General features: G+C 39.8%; 1 protein-coding gene across 1 annotated transcript in view; it reads left to right on the forward strand.

The window, feature by feature from the left end:
* Positions 1-20,304, forward strand: part of LOC131239768 (uncharacterized) — a 226,098-nt gene that overhangs the window by 137,598 nt on the left and 68,196 nt on the right. Inside the window, exons 31-34 of the mRNA XM_058237630.1 lie at positions 1,483-1,591; positions 1,703-1,846; positions 18,004-18,279; positions 18,524-19,216. Coding sequence (XP_058093613.1) covers positions 1,483-1,591; positions 1,703-1,846; positions 18,004-18,279; positions 18,524-19,216 — 1,222 coding nt within the window. The remainder of the gene's footprint in view (positions 1-1,482; positions 1,592-1,702; positions 1,847-18,003; positions 18,280-18,523; positions 19,217-20,304) is intronic.

Consider the following 20,304-nt stretch of genomic DNA (forward strand, 5'->3'; position numbering starts at 1 on the left):
TGAATGTAGGTGTGCAGGTGTTTAGGTTATTGTATTCTATGTAGGGAATGTGGATGTGTATGTAGGGGGGGTGTGTGTGTGTGCATGTGTATCCTATCATTATACTACTACAAAGCACTTTATCTCTGTGTGTGTGTGTGTGTGTGTGTGTGTGTGTGTGTGTGTGTGTGTGTGTGCGCGCGCGCAGTGTTTTAAATAGCATGCAGCGTATAGTGTAGCGTTTGGCTCTCAATAGCATCCGACATAAGCTACATAGCGTGTAGCATAAGCTACACTATACTTAATATTTTCTAATTAAAATAATAGAAAATTGTGATAAATTTTATAAAATGCATAATTCCTATGAGTTCATAACTGTGAATCTGGATCGCCAACCTCATAATTCCATGCAAAATCTATCTCTTTGCCTTCTGACATCCCTAAATGTGACCTCTTTAAAAATAAAATAAAATTATTATTATTATTGAAACATCACAAATTCACAATATGGAGCACAATTCGGATGGTCCAAATTGATCCAAGTGCTCTATCCATGATATGGACCACAATTTGGATGGTCCAGATTGATCTAATGTAGCACCACGTGTGATAGGGATGAGTCACCACCATTTTAAAATAGGTGCATAAGAAGAAAAACTCTACCAAAGAAAAAAAGAAGAAGAGAGATTTCGGGTACCATACTCTAAGTGCTCTGTAGCTTACACTACATGCCCCATAGCTTACACTACCAGGGAGCTACGCTATTGGCATACGCTATGTAGCGTTTTAGCTACTCTACCGGCATACGCTACCTGACGCTTTCGCTACACTACACTATTAGCGTTACCGAAAACTCTGTGTGTGTTTGGGGGGGGAGGGGGGGGTGGGGTGACTCACACAAGTTTTGCGTTTCTCTAAGACCTTCTCTTTCTTTTCCTTATTTTTCTTCATCCTCTTCTTTAATTTCACTCTCCATCTCCTCTTATCTCTCTCTTCTTTCTACCTAGTATCAAGAGTGGGATTCCTTCGCTGATTGAAGGCCTTGTTGGTGGGGCCCACTGTTCACATCATTGTCTTCATGTGACCTAACGGTGTACGGTCGAACGGCCACATGGTGATAAGAACACTTTCATGATTTGGAAGAGTGTGATTTTAAAAGATGGTGATTTTTATGAGACTTTTTTACAAGTTCTTGAGAAGTTTCAGTTAATAAAATAAAAACATGTCGAGAAAAACCAGCACTTCATTATTTCTCTCTACAGTTTTTCTCGGGGTTTCTTGTATTTTTTTTCCAAATGTTTTAATGCTATTTAGGTTTCCCATCTATTAGAAAGAGTCATGTTGGTTGGGTGAGATTTGCAGAAGTTGTGATGTGTTTTGTGTGAAAAATGGTTGTACAACGCTATCTTTGGCCATTTTCTTGTTGTTTTTTATGCGTTCTGCTCAAATGGTGGCTTTGTTATAATATGAATTGTTTCACTGACATACAAATTCTCTTCGCAGTTTCATGCAACTTGATCTGCAGCAGCTGAGAGTAAGGAACAATTTTAGTTGGCATGGCTATGGAGAAGAAGATCCTTCTTCTGTTCATCTTGATGTTCTTGATGCCGAGGTAAATTCCCTTTGCTTGCTCTCACACACTCTCTTGCTCTTGAAAGGCCTCAAAAGCCTCTCAAGGTACAGGTTTTTTTAAATAGGGTCCAATCACTCTCATCCATTGCAGATACATGGAATAAATATGGCTGTAGGAGTTAATGGTCTTATAGGGAAGCCAATGATACGAGAAGGCCAAGGACTTCATATCCAAGTGCGTCGCAGTTTGAGGGATGTTTTTCGGAAAGTACCCACATTTTCTCTGCAAGTTCAGGTAGTCATCCTATTCTCGTATCGATCTTTGCTAGTATGCAATATGAACATGTCTTTTCCATTTCTGTTCAAGCATTAGATAGCTAACCATCGTGTATGAATGTTTTTTTGGTTGGTCCTGCTTATTCCAAACTTAAACATGTCCCTACTAGATAATACGCCGAGAGGACACTAAAAGGATGGCCAACTTTGGCTTTCTCTTTTCAATGAGATGTGAAAATAATCTTTTTGTCTAGACATGAGGTTGATTAGTGAAGTTTTGTTCCAAATATAGTCGGACAAAAAAAAAATGGACAAGAGGAAAGATTCAAAGACGTGGTGTCACTGGAGCTAATTTATATATGCATGTCCAATGCAAATTGGATCTTTACTTCTGGATTTTCTTTGTCAACTAGAACTTGATTTATATTAGAAGTATCATCCTTTAATTATAATATCTATGAATGCAGTATATTATTGGAGAGAGAATAGTAATTCTCTAATGCTCCCTTATCATCACAACTCTAGCACTGTATGTGCTACATACTATATGCAGTTTATCTAACCATTTACTTTGGGATGTATAATTTTTGTATGTTTTTTGAAAGGTGAGAAGACACACTCTTACACCCCCACACACATTTGTATGTTAATGTTTCAAATACTTCTCCATTGGACAAAGTCAAGGTGTTTGAGACAAGGCTTCAAGTTCAATAGTGTTTGACTGGTTCTTAGGATTTGTTTCAGTTTCTATCCTTGCTGAAGGTTTTGCTATGTCATCCGTCATTCATTTATTTGCATTATATCTTGTATGATTTGTGAGATATTCTTCAATATATTCTTTTGGAGAAGAAAAGGCACTTACTCCTGGGAACGTACTGGCCAACGTGACCAGAAGGTTGGTAGCTAGAAACCCAATGAATTAACCTTCTGAAATGAAGGGATTTGAATTTTATAATTTATACAGTGACTCAAATGGTGTAGTCTTGAATCCAAAATTCTGTCCAGGAGAACTTCATTCATGGGCATTGGTGATGGAGAAGGAAGGTTTTAGGCATCCTTCCCCATCATACCAACGCACAATCTGCTTCGTAGCGAATGAAATTCTTGAAAGCAGAATTTCTGCAAGATGATAATAATAATAGTGGAGAGATTTGGGGAGGCTTTGAGACGACAAAAATCTAGACTAAGACCCTTCTCTTTGGAGCAGAAGGTATCTGTTTGTAGATATTGGGAGTGGATGTTTTAGGAGTTTAAGGGTATTTTGGATGGGGGAGACACATGGCCCAATAAAGAAGATTCATTGTAGTGTTTAAATATGAACAAATGTGGGTTAGGAGGTATGTTGCCTTTAAAAGGCAAAAAACCAACAATACAGGGTTATTGACTTAATGGAGTCGAGAAAATTGAATTTCTGCGAGTTGAGGAAATTGAATTTTCCATATCTCCAAAGTTGAGGAAATTGAATTTCCATGACTCTAAAACACAAAAATCTAAGCATGTAGGATGCAGAATTTGATTTCCACACCTCTAAAACCAAAAAAAAAAAAAACTTGTGCATCTAGGGCACGTAAATTAGATTTTCACACCCTAGAAAGGTCCAAAAAGAAGGGGTGTTGCAACCATGCTGAGGCAATGCTGGGTCCCACACTATTCCTAAGTTTTTGACACTGAGAGGGGTTTCTACAAGGTTTTTCTGGGGGCAAGGTCTAGGACATGGGTTGATGGGGACATCACGCACACGCGTACGCCTCCCATACGCATGTACGTAATGAGGAAGGCCCCACCATCAATCTGGATCGATGACGACATCCAGGGATGGCCTCTTAGTTAGAGGGCCATGCTATGCTTCCTTGGGGTGGACCTGATCATCGTGTGGATCCCACCATTGGATCTCATGATCGTGGCCCACAACCTTAGATAGTCTAAGACTTTGAATTTTGGTTATTATCGTTATTAGGAACATCATGAACGATTTTGATTGCATTAATTAGTTGTTATTTGTTGTTACTTCATCTCTAAGTAATAGTGTGTGCACATGGTGCGACTTTTGGGGTTTACGGTTTTCTTATAAATAGGCAACCCCATTTAGGTTTTTGCTCATTGAAGATTATGAATAAAATTCTGCGTTTTCCTACTTATCTAATTCTCTGAGTTGAGGAAATCTAATTGGGTGTGAAACCCTCCCTTCTTCGAAGGGATAACTACCGTGGTGCGAAGGCACACCCATCCCAAATCGCCCCCATCTCCTACCATTAATATTCATCATCTCCCACAGCCATCCACGCTTCAAATCCACCCTCTTTTGCCGCCAATCCTTCCTCTATAGCAGATTTGCAAAATCAGGCCCTCCAGGAGGGTTGAAACTTCAGCGGAGCACTGTGCATAGACAGGACATCCAATCGGCCTTGAACTTGGTGTGTGGGTGGCCCATCCCTGGCCAACCACACCCTAGGTGGCGAATCCCAGGTTCGTGGCCCCACACAAGTGCATGTAGGCACCCACGCGGGCACGCCTGGTCAGATCACCGTCCACATGTGTGGACTATTTGTAGGTTCCTTCCCATCCTCTAATCCTCTCCTCTCTCACCTTGAATCCCTACCCCTAACCTAAATAACCCTAAATTCCAATTGCTATTCCACTTTTGCAAACCCTAGGCTTTTTCGAATTGAAACATGATGAATCCCTTGGATTGGGGAATAATCCTTTGCAAGTGTGGATGAATCTACTCTCCTTTGAGCATTGTTTGGTCTATAATTTTTAATTGATCTAGCCCTAACATGTGTAGGCTTGGACCATTATAGATTCCATTTATTGAATGCTTGATCTTATCTGGGATGTGGAATTTCTGTGATTGTTTCTAAATTAGTCTGATCTTAAGCCTAAAATCTTGCATATTATATTTAAATTTCATGTCTTGCATCAAATTTGGGATCAGAGCTTAGATTTTCTTAGGGGAATGCATTGCATGTTTAGGGTTTAGTTTGTTTATGTCTATTTTGCAGCAAGTCTCATCATATAGGGTTGTTTAGGACCCATAATTCACAGTATGGGCTGCTGAATTTTCTGTTGTCAGAAAATCCCCAAATTTCTTTGCTAAATTTTCTGTTAACAGACCATTTAGGCGGTTATGTTGCTGGAATTTTAGTAGCATTGTGTAGTTTCCCTCGTATAGAGTCTTATAGGATCATTTAGTCCCATTTAGGTGCATATAATTGTGTTAGAGGGTTTTTGAGTTGAGTGAGTAGTTGTATGCTCACACGTACTGGTCGTGGTTTTAGCTGCACTCTACACTAAACATGGAGCAAATGCAAGAATCAATGAACAATATAACCCGGCAATTTGAGTATTTGGGTAGGCATTTGGAACAACGTATTGACCAATGATTTGAACAGCTTAATGTGCGCATTACTCCACTAGAGACTTCCGCCCGCGCAAACCCCACCATTGGGGAAGATGCCCAATCTCAGGCAGGAATTGGAGGTGGCCAAGGAATTGGTCATGGGCGCGTACCCGTGCACCCACACTGCGAAGGGCATCATGATCATTACGACCCAGATGCGCAACTCCTCAAGGGAGTTAGAATAGATACCCCTATGTTTGATGGCTACTTGGACCCTAAGACTTTTCTAGATTGGTTGGCGGATATGGACTACTATTTTGATTAGTATGACATGTCGGATGCTCGTCGAGTCCGATTCGCCAAGATGAAGCTTGTGGGCTAAGCAAAGAGGTTTTGGGCTACTGGAGAGATAGAAAAAAAGGTCGAGGGAGCCCCCAGTAGTCCATTGGGGAGAAATGAAAGAAACTCTTAAGGAAAAGTACTTCCCTTTCTCTTGTCACTTGAGGTTAGTTGAGGAATGACAGTCTCTTCGACAAGGTTCCATGAGCGTAGCTGAATACATTGAGAAGTTCGAAAAGTACTTGACCCGATGTGAAGTTGATGAGGATCACATAATCACTCTTGCTCGATTTAAGACGGGCCTCCGTTCTGACATTAGGAGAAAGTTGCTCACCAATGACATAGACACTCTTGAACAGATGTATCAAGTAGTGTTGGAGGTTGAGCAATACCTCAAAGCATCTGTAGGTAGGTGGTTTGAGTTTCGTGATTCTGGCGCTAAGGTCAACCCTTCTGAGGCTAAGCCCTGCACTGGATATCAATACAAGCCTTCCAGTGGTTTTCAATCTAGGCCCAAGGATGATAAGGGTAAAGAGGTTGTCGGGTCTAGTTTGCGCAAAATTGAAGTGACTAAGTGTTTTAGATGTCAGGGGTTTGGTCACTTTGCCCACCAGTGTGGCACGAAAGAGGGCACCAAGGTGTTCCTTATTGATGGGCAAGTAGTAGTACCCCTAGAGAATGACGGCGAAGAGGAAGAATATGAGCCAGCAGAAACCCTTAGTGATGAGGAAGAGGGAACGCAAGCGTCTGCGACCCTCGCAGTTGTGCGTTGTGCCTTTGCACAAGCCAAGAATACTGACGTTTGGCGCCGCAACACGATCTTCTATACTTACACAAAATGTGGTGAAAAGAGTTGTAAGATGATCGTGGATATTGGTATTTGTGCCAACGTGGCATCAACTAGCACTGTGAGCCGTTTGGGCTTGAAGCTTGAAGCCCATCCTCAACCCTATAGAGTGTCTTGGGTAGATGAAACTTCCATTCCAGTCTCGTACCGTTGTCTTGTTCCTATTTAGTTTGGATCATATAAAGACACTTTGGTGTGATGTTATTCCCATGGATGTTGGCCATATCATTCTGGGTAGGCCTTGGCTCTATGACAGGGATGTCACCATATTTGGTCGTTCGAATGTGTGTACATTTTGGTTTGAGGGTAAGAAAGTCAAGCTAAACCCACTTCCACCCAAGAACACGACTGAAAAGGAGTTCACCACACAGAGATTGAAGGAATCGAAGTCCAAATCTAAACCTCTCCATATTCTAAATGCCAAGGACTTTGAGCGAGAGACTGAGTCGGACTCGGCAGTGTACGCCCATGTGGCTAGGGAGAGTACACCAGAGGCTAGTGTAGAGTTACCCACTATGGCCATTTCAGTAGTGGATGAGTTCCGTGATATTTTTCCTAATGATCTACCGGATGAGCTTCCCCCTATGAGGGATATACAACATGCCATTGATTTAGTCCCCGGGGCGACTCTACCAAACCTCCCTCATTATAGAATGAACCCAAAGGAGCATGCAGAGTTGAAGAGATAGATTGATGAGCTCCTATAAAAGGGTTTCATTCGAGAGAGAATGAGCCCGTGTGCCATGTCTGCCCTTCTTACACCTAAGAAGGATGGCATATGGAGGATATGTGTTGATAGTAAGGCCATCAACAAAATTATCGTCAAGCATCGGTTTCCCATACCGCATCTTGATGACATGTTGGATATGATGGCCAATGCTACCATCTTCTCAAAATTAACCGTAAAAGTGGTTATCACCAAATCTGTGTACGCCCTGGTGATGAGTGGAAGACGACCTTCAAGATGAAGGATGGGCTATATGAGTAGCTAGTCATGCCTTTTGGGCTGACTAATGCCCCAAGTACTTTCATGCGTGTGATGACCCAAGTGTTAAGGCCCTTCATGGGGAAGTTCTTGGTCGTCTACTTTGATGATATCTTGATTTATAGCATGACTAAGGAACAACACCTCAGCCATTTGAGGCAGGTTTGTGGGATCCTTAAAGTCGAGAAATTGTACGCCAACCTAAAAAAGTGTGTTTATGTCTAGTAGTGTTATCTTCTTAGGTTTTGTTATGTCAGCTGAAGGTGTATCAGCGGATCTCGAGAAGGTCAAAGTCATTGTCAATTGGCCTGAACCCCGCAATATTCACGAGGTGCGCAGCTTTCACGGCTTGGCCACCTTCTATTGGCGGTTCATTTGAGGCTCTAGTTCTATTATGGCTCCCATCACGAATTGCATAAAAAAGGAGAGTTTCAATGGACGAAGGCAGCCTCGAAAGCCTTAAAGGAGATAAAGGTCAGGATGACCGAAGCTCCAGTCACACGACTTCAGGATTTTTTAAAAGTTTTTGAGGTCACATGCGACGCGTCAGGAGTCAGTATAGGAGTACTTAGTCAGGAAGGGCACCCTGTTGCCTTTTTTAGTAAGAAACTGAATGAGGCGAAGCAAAAATATTCCACCTATGACAAAGAATTCTATGCGGTAGTGCAATCACTGCTCAACTGGCGTTATTGTCTATTGCCGCAAGAATTCGTCTTGTTCTCAGATCACGAGGCCTTAAGATATCTGAACTTTCAAAAGAAATTAAACCCTAGGCACGCCAAGTGGGTCCAATTCCTTCAAGAGTGCACTTTTATGCCTAAGCACAAGGCCAGTGTAGAGAATAAGCTTGCCAAGGCGTTGAGTCGCCAAGTCGCGTTACTCAATTCCATACGGGCCTCAAGCGGGTCAAGGAGGATTATTTTGAGTGCCCAGATTTTTGAGTTGTGTACACGTCGTTGTTAGAAAGTCCGTCAAGAGCTAGCAGTGAGTACTTGATTTTAGACGGATATTTGTTTAGGAGTGATCGCTTATGCATACCGTGCACCTCCCTCCACGATTTTCTTGTCTGGGAGGTACATTCAGGAGGGGTCACGGGTCATTTTGGTCGAGACAAGACCATTGCCCTAATGGAGGATAGGTTCTATTGGCCAAGCCTCAAGCGAGAAGTGACTAAAATTATAGGGTAATGTTGTACTTGTCAACTAGCAAAGCAGAGAAAATAAAATACGGGACTATACATACCTTTGCCAGTTCCATTCATCCCTTGGCAGGACATCAGTATGGACTTCGTGCTTGGGCTTCCCAAGACTATTCGGAAATATGATTCTATATTTGTTGTCATGAACTGTTTTTTTTTAAATGGCCCACTTCATTCCTTGTTCTAAGACCTTTGATGCATCTCATATTGCCAAGCTGTTCTTTAGTGAGGTCGTCAAACTTCATGGGTTACCAAAAACCATAGTGCCTGACCGTGACATGCGATTCATGTGTTATTGTGGAAGACACTGTGATATGATGAATACTAGGCTCCAATTTTCTTCTACCTACCACCCTTAGACCGATGGTTAGATTGAGGCGGTCAATAGGAGCCTAGGGAGTTTGCTCAGATGTTTAGTGGGGGAGCACACCAGGACGTGGGACACCGCACTACCTATAGCAAAGTTTATATTTAATAGTTCTGTCAATAGGTCCACAAGTTTAAGTCCTTTTAAAGTCATTACTGGTTATAATCATAGGAAGCCTATTGATCTTGTCCCTATGTCACTGTCCTATAGGCCATCATAATCTGCAGAGTCCTTTGCATATCACATTCATTCATTGCATTAAGAAATCAGGCAAAAGATCACTATTAGTAATGAACATTACACACTTTCTGCAGACCAGCATAAACGTTTCAAGGAATTCAATGTAGGGGACTCCGTGATAGTCCGCATCATGCTAAAGCGGTACCCTCAGGGAGCTGTTCATAAATTATACACGCATAGCGTTGGACCATTCAAAATTATAAAACGAAACGGTCTCAATGCGTATGTGGTAGACCTTCCACCTTTCATGGGAATTAGTTCCACATTCAATGTGGAGGATCTAGTTGCATTTCAGGGAGCTACTAATACATTGTCTAGCCTTTCGCCTAACCATCCTGATTCCTCAGACCATTCCTTCGATCCATGTCCTCTTCCCGACCCTTCTTCCCAGCCTCTGCCTCTCATACCTACTCTTCCTACACCCAGAGAGGAGATAGAGGATATTCTGGACCATCAGATAGTATCCACTTCGGACGACTGGTTTCAAAAGTACCTGGTTAAGTGGAAGTCACGCTCAGCCTCAGATAGTACGCGGCTCACTGAGGAAGAGCTTCAACAAATTGATCCTGACATCTTGGAGCGGTTCAGGAGTTTTATTTGCCAGTGGCGAAATCTTCGCAACCAGGGAGAGTTGATGGGGACATCACGCGCTTACGCACGTACGCAAGGAGAAGGAAGGCCCCACCATCGATCCGGATTGATGACGACATCCAGGGAGGGCCTCTTAGTTAGGGGATCGTGCTATAGTTCCTTGAAGTGGACCCGATCATGGTATGGATCCCACCATTGGATCTCATGATCGTGGCCCACTACCCTAGATAGTATAGGACTTTGTATTTTGGTTATTATTGTTATTAGGAACATCATGAATGGTTTTGATTGCATTAATTAGTTATTATTTTTGTTACTTCGTCTCTAAGTAATCGTGTGTGCACATGGTGTGACTTTTGGAGTTTAGGGTTTTCTTATAAATAGTCAATCCCATATAGGTTTTTTCTCATTGAAGATTATGAATAAAATTTTGCGTTTTCCTGCTTATCTAATTCTCTGAGTTGAGGAAATCTAATTAGGTGCGAAACCCTCTCTTCTTCGAAGGGCTAACTGTCGTGGTGTGAAGCCACACCCATCCCAAATCCTCCCCATATCCTACCATCAATATTCATCATCTCCCACAGCCATTCACGCTTCAAATCCACCCCCTTTTACAGCCAATCCTTCCTCTACAGCAGATTTGCAGAATCAGGCCCTCCAGGAGGGTTAAAACTTCGGCGGAGCACCGTGCACAAACAGGACATCCGATCAGCCTAAAACTTGTTGTGTGGGTGGCCCATCCTTTGCCGACCACACCCTAGGTGGCCAATCCTAGATTTGTGGGCCCCACATACATGCGAGCAGGCACCTACACACGTGCGCCTAGTCAGATCGCTATCCACACGAGTGGACTATTTGCAGGTTCCTTCCCATTATCTAATCTTCTCCTCTCTCACCTTAAATCCCTAACCCTAACCTAAATAATCCTAAATTCCAAGTGTTATTCCACTTTTGCAAACCCTACGCTTTCCCAAATTGAAACATGGTGAATCCCTTTTGATTGGGGAATAATCCTTTGTAAGAATGGATAAATCTACTCTCATTTGAGCATTGTTTGGTCTATAATTTTTAATTGATCCGGCCTTTAACATGTGTAGGCTTGGACCATCATAGATTCCCCTTGTTGAATGCTTGATCTTATGTGGGATGTCGAATTTCTGTAATTGTTTCTAAATTTGTCTGATCTTAAGCCTGAAATCTTGCATATCATATTTAAATTTCATGTCCTGCATCATGGGTCCTTAGCTTATATCACCCAATTCAAACCCAAGCAAGATCCTCTACATAGAATCAACTGATTCAAATAATTTAGACTACCCTTCCATTCTCCAATTCTTTGGATTTTACATTGTACAGCTAGCGGGGATATTGTTATATGCAGTGTTTGAAATATTGATATCGCGTTACGTGTCGCATCCTTGGGATACATATACATATCGGTTATCGCACGGGATATATTGTTTGTATCAGGTAATTTATCGCACTTTTTGGGAAACATGGGGATACATTGGGAAAATGGTTAAATTTTTCAATGAAACTTTTGGAATTGTTAAGAAAGACCTTAATACACACTTTTAAATCATAACATCTCAAAAAAGAAGTGCACATAATAGGTTTCCTTTGTACAGGGTCCTAAGCTATGTGTTGTTTGACTGAACTAATGCAACTATATTCAAAATTGAATGCATAGCATTTAGAGTGTATGTGATGATCTTGTCATCAAACACTCCTAAGTACATTGAAATTAGTCTCAATTAACAATTGGTTGAAGGGAAATTTCAAAAAAGTAAAAATATTTTAATAATTTGTAGTTAAAAAGTGATTTTTATTTTTCGAAAATTGACAAGGACTTAACAAATCCGCAGATCAAGCCTCATGCATGCTTGATTTCATGTTTGGAGTGCAACATTGCAAGCAATTTGGGAGAAAATTTTAAAAATTTCCAAATTTCCAGAAATTGGACCACTTGCATTCAAATTTCGAAATTAGAGTGTATGTGATGATCATTTCATCAAATACTCTTAAATACTTCGAAATTAGTCTCAATTGACAGCTAGTTGAAGGAAAATTTCGAAAAAAAAAAAAAAACATGAAGAACCAATGGATATTGAAATCAAAGCTCAACTCCATGATTTTTTATGCAAAACATGAAAAACCAATGGATTTATAACCATTTGACACTGATTTAACATAATTCCAACAAAAAAAAAGGATCAAAAATTGAAAATGCTCACCATATCGAACATGTGGGATATATCGGCACTACTTGTTCGTTTCGTATCGCACAGGCGAGATACGAGATATATCGTTGGATATATTGGCCAAAATCGTCGATATTTAAAACATTGGTTATATGTTGCCTTATATGCTTGGTGCATGACTTTGGGTGCAAATGGCTCTTACTCTTGTCTCAGTCAGTGTTCGAAGTATCGGTATCGCTACAAGTTTCGCTAGCCAGGGATACAGATACAATATCGATATCGCCGATAATATCGTTGATACCCGGAAATGCGGAGAAACATGAGGAAAACGGTGGAATTTTCAGCAAAACTTTAGGAGATGTTAAAATATACATAGTTAGAAGAAAAAAATTGTAAAAAGAATGCATACATAACAAGTTTCCATTTAATGGGGCCTTAAAAGCATGTGTTCTTGTAAGAAATCAGTCCAACCATCCCATCCAGCCTACTTAACGATCCAACCTTCCATCCCAACATCCATCGATATTGCAAAATATCAACAACATATGATATTTCACCAAGAAATCATCAATAATTAGAAAGGAAACAAAAGATTGGTCTCAATATCGCACATGTTGCGATATTAATAATATCGAGATATTATCAATGACGAATTGAACATTACATACAACTATGTGCCCATGAAAAAAATAATAATAATAAAAATTTGCTATTGAAATATCGTTGATACACTTATGATACAAGCATTACCTAGAATTTACATAGTCGAAAATATTGGTGATACATTGGCGATATCAATGCATTGACAATACAATCGACACCTAGAATTTACGTAGTTGAAAATATTGGCAATTACATTAGCGATAGATTGCTAATACCTAGAATTTATTATACTACCAGCCAGTGTTTTAAGTATCGATACTATCGGCCGATATATTGGCCGATATTATCGTTATCGGCCCCCAGCGAGACGAAACCCATCCGATAACCCCCGGAAGATACAAAAAAACCAAAAATCCAGATATCGCACGATATATCGTCGATATCGCACGATGTATCGTCGATATCGCATGATGTACACAAAATATTGTGAGATATCGCCGATATATTACACGATAATGCCTGATATGGCAGATTTTTGCGTAGGACTGTATCCGCGCGACATATCACGACATTTTATCCTCATCCCATCCAGAAATTCCAAAAATATATAGAAAAAAATCTATTACCTGTTCAATTTGCCTAAGAGCGGAGCTTTCTACTTAATTTAGTGGGCCGCAGTCGACATTTCCAGGTCACATGAGAGAAATCTGTCGACGTCCGAAGAAATCCAAGCGAAATCCTCTCCGAATTCCCGAGAAATCATCGTGAGATCTGAATTTTTCTGGATTTGGGCGAGATTTTAGGGTTCCGGCCTTCTGCGTAAAAAAAAAAAGGTCGTCCGAGCCCTCTTTAAGTGATTATGGGTTGGGTGGTGTACCGCACACCACCGAATTTATGTGTTGACATCATCAAGTTCTGTGGGTCCCATCATAAGGTATGCGTAATATCCAAACCGTTCGTCCATTTGGCGACCTCATCGTAAGGCTTGAGCCGAAAAATAAGACAGATCCAGAGATCAAGTGGACCACACTGCAAACAACAGACTACAGTGGGAGATTGAACGTCTACCATTGAAACCCTTTTGAAGTCAGAAGTTTTGGATAAGTATGATATTTATTTTTCCTCTTCATCTAGGTCTGTGTGACCTCATGAACAGATTGGATGGAAAATGAAAGTTATGGTGGACCATACGAATGTTTTAACAGTGAGAATCACTGTCCCATTGCTATTTGTGGTGTGGTCCTCTTGAGCTTTGGATATTACTTATTTTTGGCTCATGATCTAAAATGATCTCTCCAAATGGTTGAACGGTGTGGATATAATAAATATATTATTGTGGGCCCATATAACTTTGAATCTTGTCCAAGAGGAAGCGGATTGGCTGGTATACCACACATCAGCTATGCAGTTGGCGGACGCGGATTGCGTACTACCCTCGCCCGTCCCTAGCTCCGAATGGGCAGGTCTGTGGCGGAGCCCACCATGATGTATCTGTACATCCAAACCGTCAATCCCTTTTCTCATATTATTTTATGGCATGAACACGAAAATGAGGCATATCCAACGCTCAAGTGGACCACACCAAATAATAAGCTTGGTTGCATTAAAATGCACTAAGCATTAAATGTCAGTTGGATTAAATGCAAGAGTCATCTGTGGTGTGGTCCATTTGATTGTTGGATCTGCCTCATTTTTGTTTTGATGCCTTAAAATAATCTGAGAAAAGGAATAGACGGTTTGGATGTAGAGATACATCACGGTGGGCCCGCCACAGAATTGCTCGTTCGGAGCTAGGGATGGGCAGGGGTAGTACGCAATCCGCGTTCGTAGCTAGAGTAGGTACGTTTTGTGCGAAGACGAGCACTGACACTCCTCTAGCTCCAAGTTGTACGAACCATTCAAAGGAGATCAAAGGCACATGGCCCCACAATTATGTATTATATCCACCCCGTTTATCCATTTTTAGAGATCATTTTAGAGTACTAACCAAAAAATGAATCATATCCAAAGATCAACTGGACCACACCACTAATAGTAGTTGAGATTATGATTTTCACCTTTAAAAATTTTGTGGGGCCCACCATAACGTTTATTTTCCATCCAATCTGTTCATAAGGTCACAAAGACCTGGATGAAGAGGAAAAACAAATTTTATATTGATCCAAAACTTCCGTGAACCCCTAAAGGGTTTCAATGGCAGACGTTCAATCCCGCCACTACTTTTTTCAGTGTGGTCCACTTGATCGTTAGATCTATCTTATTTTTCGTCTCGAGTGGACTATACTCAAGGAAACAATGGTGGTTGTACACGGTACCATTAAAAACTTTTTAGGGTGCAGCTTGATTTTCCCTATATTTTATTAGGCACTTAATTTATTGATAACTTCACATAAGTTTGAATGAAGAGAAAAAACAATTATCAGCTTGATCTAACCTTTTGTGGCCCACTAATGGTCAATCATCATTGTTTCCTATGGTATGGTCCACCCGATTATTGGATCTACTTCATTTTTTTGGATAATGTCTTAAAATGATATGAAAAAACGGATGGATGGGGTGGATACTGAATATAGTTGTCTTAGTTCAATCGCACAACGCATATCTTAGTATAATGTACAAAGGAAACCTATTATGTCCATTTCTTTTTTGAGATTTTATGATTTAAAAGTGTGTATTAGAGTCTTTTTAAATAATCCCTGAAGTTTCATTGAAAAATTCAACAATTTTCCCCACGTTTCCCCATGTTTCCCAAAAGTGCGATAAATTATGCGGTACAAACGATATATCCCGTGCGATAACCGATACGTATCTGTATCCCAAGGGTGCGATACATTGCGCGATACCGATATTTCGAACACTGCTACCAGCATTATCGGTATCGCTGAGCTGGAGATAAAGATAATATCGGAGATAATTCGAACACTGGTCTCAGTAACTATCTTTGTAAGAATCTGTGTTTCCCTTTCCTAAGACTTCAAAATAGATTCTAGTTGGATTGTTAGTTCTAATGTTGTAAGTTTAATTTAATATTTTATTCATAAAATGTTTTACGAAGAGTTGTTTTGAATTTAGCATATTGGTATTTGATGTGTGTGAGAGAAACCAATGGAAACATGACATTTTACCAACAAACTAACAAATGCAGCTAAAGTATACCACAATTGTAAGCACAATTTCCAATGTCTGCAACCATATTTACTTTAGCTGAAATCTAGAGTAGACACCTCATACAATGTATAGAATTCCAACTTATCCACAAGCAAGCACAGAAGACTATTGTTTCTAGTTGCTAGACAAATAGTATTTATTGTGAAGTTTAAAAGCCTTGTTTTTCTCTTGAAGATATTTGACTAACCTTGAGACCTTTTCTCTTCTGAATCAGCCACTTGGAATATCTGCAACCAATTATTGTGGTAGATCTGAGTTATTTCCAAAATTAATAGCTTCACATCAATAGCACGTACTGAAACATTCTGCAAATATGCTCACAATCTATAATACTACATGTGAGACCTAATATACAAATTGCTAGCCTTTGCAATTCTGAACATTGATCTCCACAACTCTTCCACCATAAACCCTATCTTATAAAGATATACACAACTTGAAGAATAAATACATGAAGTAATATTGAATAAACAACAAACATGCATTTTAACCAACAAATAACACTCTAAATTGGTTGGTTGTTTGTCGTCTCTTCCCAACAAGTCAAATGCCTTCTTAGACTTATCCACTTGATCATCCACAGTGGCATGTTGCCTTCAATTTGGGACCATTCTTTTGGTGTAATCATATAGGCCTGCTTTTATTTCTAAATCTTAATGAATGTACTGGTCATACTAAAATGCCATATTTAGTACATTGCCACCTAGAAGGGCCTATAGAGCTACAAATTCCAATTCTCATCAATTATGTTCCAAAGGACTAAATATTCCTCTTTCTAACTCCTCCCAAATTCTTCACAATTGTTCCTTTCCATGATCCCTCACTTCATAATTGTATCCCATGGCCGGCCTCTCATCCGATTCAACTAATCTTAGTACCTTAACCAATGGGAGTGTAGACTAATACTTGATGGATGGCAGAAGATCCATGAAGCATCGAAAGTGAACTTTTTTGTATAGGTTTTGTTGTACACTATCACAGCCTAGGACAACAATATTGTCCACTCGTGGACAGCTAATGGGATGGTGCTTGTCTCACTTTGCCTCACAAAAAACAAAGTGGTCAGCCCTACTTTGTTTCATCCCATACGCATACAACACATTGCTAAGTGCGTGTTTAGGTTGAGGATAAACCAATGAAAGAAAACAGTTTTCCTTTGATATGACATTTCCTCCATTTGATAACTATAAAAAGAGAAGCAAATTGATTTCCCTTCCTCAAGGAAGGAGCAAAACCTTTTTTTCCTCCAAAAAGTCGATTGATGGGAGAACAGATTTCCCTTTGAGGTGAGATTTTAAGTAGTCAAATTGAAGGGAAAAGAGGTTTCACTTTGAAAATTGCAACCCAAACGCTTTCAAATGCAAAGGAAAAGCTATTTCCAAGACGTCTATAGCAAAACAATTAAGTGCATAGGGTTTCCTTCACGTAGCGCTAATGTCAGTTAACATATGCTTATGTCACAATTTTACATTCCTTTACCTTACCTTAGTTTACCACCAAATGCAAACACGTCCTAAATTTATTAGACCATGCTCTCAAAGATTGGTTCATGCCATAAATTGACTTCTGAAGGCAGCATACTTTATTTTACTTGCCCTGAGCAACAAAACCAAGAGTTGTTCTATATATGCTTCTTCATGAGATCCTCGTGAAGGAATGCTTCTTCATGTTCAGGTAAGGGCCAATCATATTTGTGACAACAAAGATTATAACCCACACAAGAAGCTTCACTTAAGGAGAAAGTCCTAGAATATTTTCCTTTAAGGGTTTGAGCATAACCTTTTGCAACCAACCGAGCCTTAAGACGTGCCATTAAGCCACTAGGATTGTACTTAACAGTATACACTCATCTGGTCGTAAGTTTTTCAGCAAGTAACTCAGCTAAAGTTCGGTTTGATTTTGGCAATGGGTAGTTATTTTTTTGTCCATAGCCTGTTTCCATCCATCATGACCCAGGGCCTCCAAGAAAGAATGAGGATCCCCTCCAATGTCCTTCTAGACTCCAAAAGTTATACGAATCTCTGGGGAATAATTACGTGGGTATATATATAGCAGGGTTGAAATTGATAGATGTCGTCTTTTTGTTTAGTGTTGCATGACGTCCATAACATGCTTCATCTTTCGTGTCTCACCCTGCAATCTGATTGGCAACACTCCACTTGCACCTTTGTAAAATTTTAATGGATTATTATGGTCATATAGTGGGAAGTTTGGCAAACCTCAATATGTTACATTTTTTACACACCTTTTGGACAATTATTCTTTTCAATTGATTTGATTTCTTTGTTTTTGGGCAGATTGGTTTATTGCACGGTGTGATGTCTGACAAAGAATACAATGTCATCCTGAATTGTTTATCCATGAACTTATCCGAAGAACCTAGGCTTCCTCCAAGTTTTCGTGGCAGCACATCTCCTTCAAAGGATTGTATACAGATTGCCGCTGATAAGGTCAATTTACACAGTCAAACAATCTTGTCCCGTACCGTTTCTATTGTGGCAGTAGAAGTCAACCATGCATTGCTTGAGTTGCGTAATGGTGTTGATGAGGAATCTCCTCTAGCTCACATTGCTGTAAGTTCTATTCCTTTTGCTTCACCATTCATTCCATCAGTTTCTTCACGAGATTGTCTTCACTCATCTGCAAATTTTGTTGATTTGTAATTTTTCATCGTCTTTAACTCTTCTCAAGTTTTGTATTTTTTGCAATCAAAAACTTTCTGGCTCAATATTTCAGATATGTATGCTTATTTCCTCAGCCTACCAAACTTGAAGCTGCCATATGTTTTCAGCTTACTTGTTTATCATGCTTCTGCAGCTAGAAGGCCTTTGGGTATCATATCGGTCAACCTCATTGTACGAAACAGATCTGTACGTAACTATTCCCAAATTTTCTGTAGTGGATATCCGTCCTGATACAAAGCCCGAAATGCGATTGATGCTTGGCTCTTCCTCTGATGTTTCCAAACAAGTTATATATGGCATTTCTGGTTCTAGTGGAAATTCTCTGATATCCTTTACTGATGGTGACTCTTTGAGAGAGAGCTTAGAAGCTGCAACTGATGCGGATATTCCAAATTTGACCATGCTATTGATGGATTATAGAGTACGGTCATCTTCACAGTCGTTTGTGGTTCGCATCCAGCAACCTCGTGTTCTTGTTGTCCTGGACTTTCTTCTTGCTGTTGGTGAGTTTTTTGTGCCTGCATTAGGCACCATAACAGGCAGGGAAGAGATATTGGATCCTAAGAATGATCCAATCACTAGGAATAACAACATCGTGCTTTGCACACCCATCTATAAACAGAGAGATGATTTGGTTCACCTGTCCCCTAATAGGCAACTAATTGTCGATGGTTTTGGTATTGATGAGTTTACATATGATGGCTGTGGAGGGACAATCTGTTTAACCCAGGATGTTGATTTGAAAGAAATTTCATCTTCTGAGATTCAACCTGTTATTATAATTGGGCGTGGAAAGATGTTGCGATTCAAGAATGTAAAAATTGAGGTACTTATCCTTTCCACCTGGTTATAGAATACCTGTAAAATTGAGGTACTTATCCTTATTTTTATTACTGTATTATTTTTTATGTGTCTGTGTACACTTTGGTACTACTATGGCTGAGAGCTGTGCACACATTTAGCAGCAGACAAGGCAGTAGCTATACATTATCTCTGTTGGTGCAATAGTTTATGCCATGCAGTTATTAATCTATACCTGCTGTAAGAGTAAGGTGCATTTTGTTTCACCGTTTTAGTTATTGCTACTTGTTCTGCCCACGGGACAATGTGCCAGTGCTCCGTCCGCATTCTGGTGGTTAGGAGGATGGTCTTGCAATATCATTTATACATACAAGCTAGTGTGGCTTCCCATATTCATGAGATGGAAAACTACATTGCTCATTGACTTCAATTGAGAATGTGGAATTTCCTTTTAATTTCAGTTTAAATTCCCTGACAAGTTTAATATCTGATCATTACTTTAAAATAGTACATGTTTTTCCAGATAAAATGAAAATCTCATCAGTTGAAGTCAGAGCATATGGGGCTTCTTTTGTTATTGGAGCAGAGAATAAGAACTATAATTGAACTTTGTTTGTTTCACTGCAAGGAAATTGAGTAGACTCCAGTTTAACTCTATAATCAGTCATGGTCCAAATCATTCCACAAAGAAGAAGAAAAAGAAGAAGACAGCAGTAGTACATGTTACTTGCTAGTTATATAGATCATAAAGCCATTGTACTCATCTCTCCAGCATGTCAAAACTGGCATATATAGAGTGAACTATTTGTGGTAACACATGTAAATCTAATCTAGGTTGCTCAAATTATTGTTGTAATTATACTGACCTATGCAGGATCACCAGCATTGCACTTGTATATTCAGAATAGAGTGGTTCAGAATAGAGTGAACTATACCAGAAACTAGATTTCATGGAGTATTTTCGTTTTAATTATACTGGCTGAAAAAGGTTTTATGTACCAGTCTTGCACATTAATATCTATAAGTTAGAGTAAACTATTACTAGAAACTAGGTTGCATTTTTTTTTAAAAATGTTTCCTAACTTCATTTTCTCCATGAGCTGGTGGCTTTTC

The sequence above is a fragment of the Magnolia sinica genome, chromosome 3 (genome assembly GCF_029962835.1).
Source record: "Magnolia sinica isolate HGM2019 chromosome 3, MsV1, whole genome shotgun sequence".
In the NCBI taxonomy this organism is placed as follows: domain Eukaryota; kingdom Viridiplantae; phylum Streptophyta; class Magnoliopsida; order Magnoliales; family Magnoliaceae; genus Magnolia; species Magnolia sinica.